At 40.1% G+C, this 12,574-nt stretch overlaps 1 protein-coding gene across 1 annotated transcript in view; it reads left to right on the forward strand.

The window, feature by feature from the left end:
* LOC126101242 (histone-lysine N-methyltransferase PRDM7-like) overlaps positions 1–12,574 on the forward strand; it is a 95,451-nt gene that overhangs the window by 7,790 nt on the left and 75,087 nt on the right. The window contains exon 2 of the mRNA XM_049911930.1: positions 7,279–7,368. Within this exon, the coding sequence (XP_049767887.1) occupies positions 7,279–7,368 (90 nt within the window). The remainder of the gene's footprint in view (positions 1–7,278; positions 7,369–12,574) is intronic.

Below are 12,574 nucleotides of genomic sequence, written 5' to 3' on the forward strand. Positions count from 1 at the left end.
ACTCTGTCTCTAATGACCAGTCATTGACAGGATATTGGACCCCTAAACTTCTTTCTTATATTAACACTATAGGGACACAAAAGTGAATCTTTAGTTCATCTGATAGATTGGTGAAATGTGAACCATTTGGTTTTTGGGAAAGGCATGAATCTAAAATGCAGATAAGAAAATCACATTATATCTAAGGAGCTCTCTCGTCCTAAGGTGCTGAACATTTGTGAATTTATATTCGTCGTATGATTATCATGTTCATTTGGCACTGAATTAATTGAAGAAAGAATTCCAACTTAGGCAGTTAAGAAGGTGAGACTGGTTAACTTGAAATAACCACATTCTTCCAAAGTTGATTATGCAAAATATGGAAAAAAACAAATCAGAATTGGCACTTGGGGCTTTGAACACCACTCTGTCAATCTGTACATTCCACATTCATCAAGTCTTCACATAGGTACATTTTCATTGGTATTCTCCATTTTGTGCACATTGCATTACATGTGTGTCTGGATAGTGCTAATAATTCTTGTAAAGAATATAAAATGAATTGAATGACTGAAAAGAAATTGATTGATCGATGAAGAAGAAATCTGTATTGATGCAGTGACAGTAAATGATATAAGTGTGAACTGCTTAGAGATGCTGAATATGTGGTGACAGCAGAAAATTTGTGTCGGACTGGGAGCCAGTCTTGGATATCCCCTATGTTGTCAGCAATTGCATTAACCATTAGTCTATCTGGGCATGCTGCCAGGCCTCATTCAATATCTCATAGCCACTGATGTTTCCACCTATGGTTTCTGAACACAACTGCTGGAAGTTCTCCCTTGGGGAATGTAAGAGAATAGCACCACTGAGGGTATGGAGTTGGTCAAGAAATGTGGTGTGTACAGCCACGAGGAATATACATCATATGGATCAAACACACTGAAATCAAGTGAATGGACCAATAAGGATGAAATCCTTGAGATTGCAATTATATGAAATGATATTCATGAAAATAATTCAGAAATACTGAACCAACAAGATTATGAATGTGTAGCAAGTAGTGAAGTTGAGTTTAATATAACTGAAACTACATGTGATACTTGTTGTAGGGTAGACCACTGTTTTTGACTGTCTTTATTCTCTTTGTGGTGCTATTTTTGTATACCACACGTGAGAACCTCTGGTAGTAGCAATTAGAAATTAAGATTGAAATGTCAGTGACAGTGAAATTTCAAATAAGGTCCAGAGACATGTCAAAATAGCCTAATGATTAAGACAACTGCCTGTGATAAGCAGGAAATCCTGGTTCAGATCTCAATCTTGTACAACATTTCAGTTGTCACTACATATTCATTGCATGCTAAGTTTGATTGAAACCAAATAAGACATTAAAAAGAAACTTGTAACCTCTGGATGAAATGAGAAGTTTGGCAGTGTAAATCCATAACCAAAACACTACAGGGATCATTTTTTATTTGCTGTTTTCTTTTACATTTCTGTATTAGAATAGATAGGGAGTGTGCTTTCTGTGTGCAGATGCAGTGCTGCTCACAGTTGTTCAACAGCTAAAGATGCTTTTGACTGCTGTCAGCTAATTGCAGTAGAGAAACTAGCACTTCACATGGAAAACATCAGATTTCCCTTGGTTCACCCATGGACTCTTTTGCCGAGACACCTTTCAGCACACCAACAGGGTGGAAGTGAACTCACCCCAGGCTCAGTGTCAGGTTGTAACCCATTTGTATTGTTCAAGGTAGAGGGTGAATGTGGGGACAGGCTGCCTGTCCATGCTCATGGATTCATGGATTGTGAATAGGCAAGTGGCTGCCCTTGCAGCATGGTCCAGACAGGCACATGAAAGGGAGAGGGCGGGGGGGGGGGGGGGGGGGGACACGTTATGGGGCTTTAATATTAGGTGCAGCATTGCGTAAGGAAATAGCGCTTTGTATGTCTGTAGGGCTAGGGCAGGGGAGGGGAGCTTATCTGAGATGTGGAGGTGGCTCTGTCTGCAGCTGTGCAGGGTGCAGTCATTTTCAAGTTGTGGTTCCTGGCGGCACCAATGACTTCTGTCACTTGGGTTCTCAGGCCAGCCTCAGTTGCTACAGGTGACTGGTAGAAGTCGTGATGACTGCTAGACTTGTTCATAGGTTCAAGCAGTGTGATAGTGTCCTTGACTTGGAGCGAACTGGAGAAAATCAACCATAGGCTCCGTTTTTTAAAAGACTAAGCGATAGTTTGAAGTCCTCTTATGAACTCATAAATGCTCACCAGTGCATATGAAGGCAGTGAAATCAGAGTGCATACAAAGGAGAGGCAATTTGAATTTAAAGACCGTTAACAGTAAATTGCCGTAGTATTTGTAAAAGTCCCTGAATTTACTGTCCTCCAGGTAAGCTGTCATGTTCAAATTATACTGAGACCTGAGAGCTGGACAAAACCCAAAGTAGAAAGCACTGAAATATTTATTGAGGCACATAACATATATTAAAAAAAAAAAGTTATATAGAGGAGAGTTCATTGCAATTGATTAAAATACCATGTCTATAGAGATTGAAATTAATATCTGGGCACAAGTATCCAGCCTAGGTGAACTAAAGTTAATCGTTAGATGTTTTTACCGGCCAACCAATGCCACCATAACAGTTGTAGCATCTTTTAAATAAGTCTACGCTCAGTGGCATTTAAGTAACCTGATCATGTGGTATTAGTTGAGATTACTTTAACCTACAGAGTATAGATAAGGATGTTTATAGGTTCTTTGCAGGTAGTATGGAATTTGGACTTGTGGTTTTTTTTGTCTCATGATGTACGTAATCTAAATCATTTGATTCAGGTACAGAAGACGTGTCAAAATCACAGTAAAATTTAATCATAAATACAGAACAGCAGATGTTAACAGACAGCATCATAATAATAGTACAATTTGTAACATATACATACAATAAAATCTAACACTTAATTACCCCCTTCCTCAAATTATCATTTCATCCTCTGTGAATTCTTCTATTGAATAGTAGCATCAAAGAATCTGCTGTAGCCTTGTTTCTGTAATTTCTAGCTTCATATTAAATATGTTTTTGCCCATTAACTTTCTATGTTATACCCTGGAGTCAATGCATATACACTATGTGCTCAAAAGTATCCAGACACCCCCAAAAACATATGTTTTTGATATTAGGTGCATTGTGCTACCACCTACTGACAGGTACTCCATATCAGCGACCTCAGTAGTCATTATACATAATCAGAGAGCAGAAATGACACTCCGAGGAACTCAAAGACTTTGAACGTGGTCAGGTGATTGGGTGTCACTTGTGTCATACATCTGTACGCAAGATTTCCACACTCCTCAACATCCCTAGGTCCACTGTTTCCCATGTGATAGTGAGGTGGAAACATGAAGGGACACATATGGAACAAAAGGGTACAGGCCGACCTTGTCTGTTGACTGACAGAGACTGCTGACAGTTGAAGAGGGTCATAATGTGTAATAGGCAGACATCTATCCAGGGCATCACACAAGAATTCCAAACTGCATCAGTATCCATCGCAAGTACTATGACAGTTAGGTGGGAGGTGAGAAAATGTGGATTTCATGGGCGAGCGGCTGCTCATAAGCCACACATACGCTGGTAAATGCCAAACGATGCCTCGTTTGGTGAAAGGAGCATAAACATTGGACGATTGATCGGTGGAAAAATGGAGTGAAGAACCATGGTACACAATGTGGCAATCCGATGGCAGGGTGTGAGTATGGCGAATGCTCGGTGAACGTCATCTGCTAGCGTGTGTTGTACCAACAGTAAAATTTGGAGTCGATGGTGTTACGGTGTGGTCGTGTTTTTCATGTAGGGGGCTCACACTTCTTGTTGTTTCACGTGGCACTATCACAGCACAGCCCTACATTGGTGTTTTAAGCACCTTCTTGCTTCCCACTGTTGAAGAGCAATTCGGGGATGGCGATTGCATCTTTCAGCACAATCAAGCACCTGTTCATAATGCATGGCCTGTGGTCGAGTTGTTACACAACAATAACATCCCTGTAATGGAGTGGCCTGTGCAGAGTTCTGAATTGAATCGTATAGAACACCTTTGGGATGTTTTGGAGCGCCGACTTTGTGCCAAGCCTCACCGACCGACATTGATACGTCTCCTCAGTGCAGCATTCCATGAAAAGTGGACTGCCATTCCCTGAGAAACCTTCCAGAATCTGATTGAACTTATGCCTGCAAGAGTGGAAGCTGTCATCAAGGCTAAGGGTGGGCCAACACCATACTGAATTCCAGTATTACCGATAAAGGATGCCATGAAGTTGTAAGTCATTTTCAGCCAGGTGTCCGGATACTTTTGATCACATAGTGTAATTTCAACTGGTGTGTGTATGGTATAAAATTATTTTTATTTCTCATGTTAAGTGTGTGGCTAAAATGATTCTCCTCAAATAATTTTTGTCTGCTGTGTGGGAAGATTATAATTTCATAAATGTATAGAGAGGGAACAGTTAGGATTTGTAGTTTCTGAAATAATGTGTGCAGTACACATGTATCTGACAATTTTCTTTTGCCGTTTCAGTATTAAAGATGCATTCTTCAATTTCCCCAGAAAATTATATCATATGGATTCAGTATAACTATGATAAGCAATTGTTCATGTACCCAAGTCAGTGGTGTTTACTAGTATTTGCATTGCAAAAGCAAAACTGCATAGTTTATTTAATAGGAAGTCAGTACTTGTTCACATTTAGTCCCAGGAATTTAATCATGTCAGCTTCTTTCATAAGTTGATTATTATGGTGTATTTTAAGTTCCATGCATTTTGAATGTTTAGTTTTGAAATGAAATGTACCATATGGATTTTTGCAATGTTCAGTTTGAACTCATTTAACTGGAACCAATTTTCTAAGGTATCCAGTGTGCCTACAATGAAGCTCATAATTTTTTCTGTTTCATCATCTTCAATTAAAACAGAAGTATTGTCTGCAAACAGAACTGATGAAGAATTCATATTTATGGGAAGTCATTCATGTAGAATAGGAACAGGACTGGCCCAAAATAGAGCCTTGAGGCACACCTTGTGATACTGTACTCCATCTAGAATAATTATTCACTGCAACTGAGGTGATAGTTACCGTGTGTGTGTGTGTGTGTGTGTGTGTGTGTGTGTGTGTGTGTGTGTGTGTGTGTGTGTGTGTGTGTGTGGTTTTTTTTTTTTTTGTGTAAGTATGATGTGACCAATTTAGGGCATTGTCCTTAATCCTATATTTGTCTAATCTGTAGATAAGCAAGTCATGGTTCACGGCGCCAAATAATTTTCAGAGATCGGAGAAGATACCAGCAACTTTAATCCTCTGATCCAGTGATTTGTACATCTTTTCAGTAAAGTTATTCACTGCATCCAGAGTGTTTTTCCCTGGTTGAAATCCTGATTGGTTGCTTATAATATCATCATTTTTTACATAAAATTTTTGATCTGATTTGCAGCTATTTTCTCTAACAACCATGCCTCCATCCTTGCTACCCTCCCTATTTTCCTTTCCCTGTTGCTTCATAACCTGGGTTGTGAGTAACTGAATCTCCTTTCCCTTCTTCCCTTTCTTTCCCCTCTCCTCCCCGATGAAGGAACATTTGTTCCGAAAGCTAGGAATGTAAATTTTCGGTTCTGTTTTATGTGTATCTATTGGCTGTACTGAGCTGAGGTAAGTACTGGCCAGCCCCTCTATCTCTTTGTTAGTGTTTATATATCTTAAAGAGTAACATATGCTGAACAAGATGAACGTTATATGTGAAAGCTTAGCTTTTCTTGTAGCATTACCTTATGTGTGTAATTTAAACCATTATCTTTTCATATTTGTGTGTTCACCCTATTTAAGTCATGTTGCTGTTAGCTGACTGCATAACATGTTCTTGCTCTGAATATCTGCTGTTATTGGCTGGCGAGTTCACATGATGTGAGCCATGATTGGCTGACAAAAGCACATTGCAGCCTCGATTTCAGTGCTTCAGAAGCTACCATGCTGTATTTGGTGGAATTCATATTTATACTTTCGTAATACAAAAATACGCAATGTATATGATGCCGCATGTCAAAGATCCTTCCAAAACACACATTTGTTTCTGCTGGGTTTCTAAAGTGCCAGAAAGCTCTAGGCTGGTGTATAAAACCTTTACCATTCGAAAGATTTGTATGAGTGAAAATATATTATATCAAAATGGGGAAAAAATGTACTTTCACCTGGGGTATGGTGTATTTTTAACTGTGAAGTCTGGGAAAAATACGAAATTTTTTTTCTTTTCTGTGTATAGACCTTGTTATATTATTGTGACTGGACCATGTACAAGGCTAAGTTATCAGAAATAGAATAAATACAAAGCTATGGTTTTGAGTTAATTGAAGCATGTTATCAGTTTAATGGAAGTATCATATTCTCCAATATTTAACACAAATAGGTGCACTAACCAGTTCCATTGCAGTGTGAAGGTGGCCATCGCTGTTACAGCACAGATGACAGTTCTGATTGTGAAGACAAACAAAATCTGTTTGAGAACAAAAACTTTTATGATCATAGGTGGAAGTAAAAGAAATTCTTTATAAAACCCACAATTTTGGCTGTGTCATCGAAGGACATCTGGATTGTTATAACTTAGGACACTGTTTCTGAGAAGAAGATGAGTGAATCCAGAGTTGTGATACAGAAAGCTAATGTATATGTGAAATTAAAAAAGTAACACACAGAAGATAATTCTGTTGAAATTTATAGCTCACTTTTATGCATTACATGTTATACAAGGTTGCTCTGCCCTTTTGTGTTATTGCTGCTTTCCTCTTCATTAGTAGTAGAGCACTGCATCCATGTGATGAAGTATGAGTGAGTGGTATTTGTTCACCATCACATGCTGTTCCAGCAGTAGGGCATAATTCACTTTCATCAGGGAAGCATTTGCCAAGTGTGAACAAGCATGTGTGTGTCCCATTCCACACAGGTAATGAAATGTGATAATTAGCTACATCACAATGCAGCACATGGCCTGCACACATCAATGTGCTATCTGTGCAGCTATGCAGAAGCTGCATAAGCAGCTGTAATCATTAGACGAGGTAGTATCTGTCATCTTTGATAACTTCTACCTAGCTGTGCGTAGTGTATTTGCCTCCTCTCTTGCAAACCGCAGCTATGTGAACTCCACATGGACAGGATCGCAATTGCAATGCTGTAATTGGCAGCAAAAATATAGTTGAGACTGTTAATTATTTTCAAACAGTTATGTGATAGTTTAAATCCAAAAATATCTTTTCCAGGTTACAAGCCTGTTACATATGAACTCCGGCAACGTAAATCTAGAAGTTACAGAGAAGACAGTTCATCTGAAAATGATGATGATTATCTATGTAAGTATCAACATTGTATTATTCTACTAAGAATGATATAACTTTATAATGCTGTAAGTGTTTCATGTAGTGAGGTGGTCTTATGGTAGCTCATTTTCTGATACTAAATTTAGCTCAATTTTTCCATAATTATTGAGGAGTTCGTACTGTAATTGCTGCTATTACGTAATCCTCCTGCTACCAGTGCTGTGTGTCAAAGGACTGCTTAAAATTTTGCTTTTCTGAAACCTTTTAATTTAAGCACTTATGAGCAGTTGTAATACCCTACGATGAAATATACACTGAAGAGCCAAAGAAACTGGTACACTGCTGCCTAATGTTGTGCGAGTCCCCTGCGAGCACGCAGAAGTGCCCCAACATGACGTAACATAGACTCGACTAATGTCTGAAGTAGTGCTGGCAGGAACTGAGACCACTGAATGCTTCAGGGCTGTCCATAAATTTGTAAGAGTACGAGAGGGTGAAGATGTCTTCTGAACAGCACTTTGCAAGGCATCCCAGATATGCTCAATAATGTTCATGTCCAGGGAGTTTGGTATCCAGTAGAAGTGTTTAAACTCGGAAGAGTGTTCCTCGAGCCACCCTGTAGCAATTCTGGACATACAGGGTATCGTACTGTCCTGCTGGAATTGCCCAACTCAGTTGGAATGCACAATGGACATGAATGGAGCAGGTGATCAGACAGGCTGTTTACATATTCGTATCTAGACATATCAGGGATCCAATATCACTGCAACTGCACACATCCCACACCATTACAGAGCCTCCACCAGCTTGAACAGCCCCCTGCTGACATGCAGGGTCCATGGAATCATGAGGTTGTCTCCATACCCGTACATGTCTATCTGCTTGATACAATTTCAAACAAGACTTAACCGACCAAGCAACATGTTTCCAGTCATCAACAGTCCAATGTCTGTATTGACGGGCCCAGACGAGATGTAAAGCTTTGTGTTGTGCAGTCATCAAGGGTACATGAGTGGACCTTCAGCTCAGATAGCTCATATCAATGATCTTCATCTACATCTACATTTATACTCCGCAAGCCACCCAACGGTGTGCGGCGGAGGGCACTTTATGTGCCACTGTCATTACCTCCCTTTTCTGTTCGAGTCGTGTATGGTTCGCGGGAAAAACGACTGTCTGAAAGCCTCCGTGGACGCTCGAATCTCTCTAATTTTACATTTGTGATCTCCTCGGGAGGTATAAGTAGGGGGAAGTAATATATTTGATACCTCATCCAGAAACGCACCCTCTCGAAACCTGGCGAGCAAGCTACACCGCGATGCAGAGCTCCTCTCTTGCAGAGGTTGAATGGTTCACATGCTGACACTTGTTAAAGGCCCAGAATTGAAATCTGCTGCAATTTGTGGAAGGGTTACACTTGTGTCATGTTGAAAGATTCTCTTCAGTCGTCACTGGTTCCGTTCTTGCAGGACCTTTTTTGGGCTGCAGAAATGTCAGATTTGATGTTTTACCAGATTCCTGATATTCGCGGTAAAATGGTCATATGGTAAAATCCCCACTTCATCAAAAATGGCTCTGAGCACTATGGGACTTAACATCTGAGGTCATCAGTACCCATTTCATCACTACCTCAGAGATGCTGTATCCCATCTCTCCTGTGCCAACTATAAGACCACGTTCAAACTCGTTTAAATCTTGATAACCTGCCATTGTAGCAGGAGTAACCAATCTAACAACTGCACCAGACATTGTTGTCTTATATAGGCATTGCCGACCACAGTGCCGTATTCTCCCTGTTTACTTATCTATGTATTTCAGTGTATAAACTTCCCTTTATACTCAGGTATGTAAAAGCAATTACGAGGGTGGGTTATGCTCTGTGCATGCTAGCTCAGTCAATAAGAGCACTGCACATGGAAGGCATGGGTTCAAGTTCGGGTCCAACACAAAGTATTAATCTGCCAGAAAGTTTCAAACTTTTATTTCTTGAGTTCTCCCATGTATTATTTCCGTTCAGTCATTAGAGATTACTTTGTGTATATGTTCCTCATTGTCAATCTTCTCAATATTCCAAACCACTTCACCATTACACATCCATAAATTGCATGAAGGTTGTTTTGATATTTCTTCTTGTGCTTCTAAGTCTGCATTCTAATGTGTCTGTCTAATATAGCAGGAATACAACATGTGCTCAATGTGTGGTATGTAATGAGCGGCCCATCATAATACTTGGTCACATTTTTGGAGCATTTTTACCATAGCATCACATGGTAGTTATTCAATGTGCACTGAATTTATGCTGTCAGAGGATGTAAGCTCTGAAACATCACAGAATGGGAACCCAAGGCTAATTCCCACGTTGCCAACTGCGCTTATCTGTATAATGTTTGATATTGGGGACATACAAAGGTAGTTCATAAAGTTCATACCTTTTACAAATAGTGTGAATCTTTTAAAGTGTGCATTGGAAGTACATTTGTTTATTGTTGTCCATGAGATTCTTTTTGAGTTCAAGCACTGGATGGTATTGCTGCAAAGAAAGGGAGCAAGATGGCTTTTGTGTTGTGTAATGGATAAAATGCCAATATATGGAGACTAAAGAGTGGAAAAAATGGCTTCAATGTAGTCACACAGATCTCGACAGGGCTCCAAGGAGCAATGAGCCATTGCTGATGGAGGAACCAAGCATCATCACAAAGGTAGAAGGTTTTGTAGTGTGTGATAAGTGTATTACCATTCAAAGAATTTCAGAGGTGTTGTTACTAGTGTGAGAACAGTATACAAGATCCTCCATGATGTACTGCACTTGCTAGAAAGGTGACCACAATTGGATCCTCCATTTGTTAATACCCACACAAAGGAAGCAGCAGATGAGACCAGCAGTAAAAATGTTAAGAATGTGTGAGGATAAGAAGGACGGTTCTTTTAGCCATCTGATCACAATGGACAAATATTGATTTCACCATCAATATGCAGAAATGAAGGAAAGGAACAAACAGTGGAACCACAAAGACTGCTGTTCACCAAAGAAGACAAAAATGCAGTCATCTTCTGGGAAGCCAATGCTGTCTGTCTTTTGGGATTGCCAGTGACTATTCAAGAAAATGGCAGACCAGTTCACCACTAAATCTTCCTATTATTTCACCAGTGATGATGAATTTATTGCTGCAGTAAGGAAAAATTTCTACCCCACTCTCTCCCTCCCTCCCTCCCTCCCTCCCTCCAAAGACATGCATTTTATAAATGCCCATTGTAATTGCAGAGTGTAACAGTCAGAGAAATATTTCATCCTTATACAGGCTGTTATGGACTGCAGTGTTATATGTTAACAGGCCTAGTCATTTTGGAAGTGTGTAGTGTGACGTCGTCTCAGAAGAGAGAAAACTTAGTGATACACCACTGAGTTATTGAAGTATCCAATGGCTTGTTAAACTGTAATGTCAGAATCAGTGTGTGTTGCTTCAAATCATCAGTGAAAAAAATCATCAAAATCATCAAATTCAGTGGCACTTTATTCACATGCAGTTATCATCAACAGTAAAAGTAACCTGAGCTTCATTGAAAAATAAAAAATAAAAAAGTGTGATCTTTCCTTTCTTCCAGTTATGGCAATAGGCCAACCATTTATGCTGTGGTGGTAATGGCAACTTAGGTATTATATGTTAAGACTGTAGTTGGACAACTGGTTAAGAATGTGATATTACAGAGTAGAAAAATCTCTGCAGTATTGTATTAGAATGATAGGTGCAGAAGTAACAAGTTTCATGTTTCATTATGCGCAGTATGACAATCCCTTTTTAGTGTGGTCGGTCTTTGTTGACTGTAAATTTAGTAAAATCTGTAAGTCCCTCATGTAGATACTGGATTCATAACTGAGGCACTGCAATTCAGAATGCCCAGGTTGCCTTGGTTTTACGCAGTTTGACTATCCACAAAGAGCTGCAGCAGGCTCCCTTTTGAACTGCTTCAAATACTGGTTTTATTTAGTTTGTTCAGTATCGGTTGGCATTCCCATAACAACTTGTGCTAAGTAGCAGTTTGAAATGTGTCATTTTATGTGTGAAGCTACACTATAGTAGTGTCTATCACCACCAGATGGCACTGCTGCTTCTCCTAGGTGGCACATTGCAGCAGTACACGTTCTGGCTTGCAGGTACACTGATAGACACCGACAAGATAACATAGAAGCAGACAAGCATAGGTGGTGATGGACAGCATGGTTACTCCAAAGGGAGAAAATGACAGCACAAGAAGTTAGTAGCCATATGTGGGGAAACAGCACCTAGTCACAGATCTTTGTTTCATTGGTATCAGAGTTCAGAGAGAGCAGGGACTGAGCAGAAGAATGCAAAAGCAGTGAGCATCCAGCAGCTACATGCAAACCAGACACTGCCCAGCATGCCAATGACTTGCTAATGGTGCACAAGCCAATTATGTTTGATGAGCTAGAGGAACCAACAGGACTATCACAGGGAACCCTGTACACCATCATCCATGAGGATTTGAAGATGAAGTAGATATGTGCTCAGTGGGTGACCCACTCCCTCACCATGGTGCAGAAGGGGAAGTGTGTTGAGATTGCCAACAGTTGGTACAACAGTACAGTGCAGATCTAGCAAGGTTCTTTGAATGTTTGGTCAACATCGATGAGTCATGGTTTTTCCAGGAGACTCCAGAAAAGAAATACCAGTCCATGTTCTGGAAGCATACTGGGAGCCCTCATCCAAAGGGGTCACAGCTCTGACTAATTGTGCTGAAACAAATGGCAAATGTGTTCCCTGATTAGGAAGGGATACTGCAGGTGGACTGGCTCCTTTCCAATATCACCTTCAACAGTGATCAGTAATGCATTTCACTGCGCTCTCTCTGCTGACACATTCAACAATGACACTATGGAAAATCAGGCCATGATGTTCCGCTCTAATAAGATAATGTGCAGCCATATACCAATCAACAGTCCATTGCCACTGTGCATGAACTAGGGTTCACTGTGCTGCTACAGCCTCCATTTTCACTGGATGTGGCTCCTAGTGACTATGCTGAATTTGATGAGTTAAAGAGGTCATGTAGGGGTACGTAGTTCAGAATTTTACCACCAGTGACAAATCTCATATTGTTTTCCACCAGTGGCATTGGGGAACTGCCAAAGAATGGTTGCTACACAAATACTGAAACTCCCAGAATGATGGCAAAAGTACATACACATTGTCAGGGTATAACTAAAATAATCTGTATGTGT

Source organism: Schistocerca cancellata, chromosome 9 (genome assembly GCF_023864275.1).
Source record: "Schistocerca cancellata isolate TAMUIC-IGC-003103 chromosome 9, iqSchCanc2.1, whole genome shotgun sequence".
Lineage (NCBI taxonomy): Eukaryota > Metazoa > Arthropoda > Insecta > Orthoptera > Acrididae > Schistocerca > Schistocerca cancellata.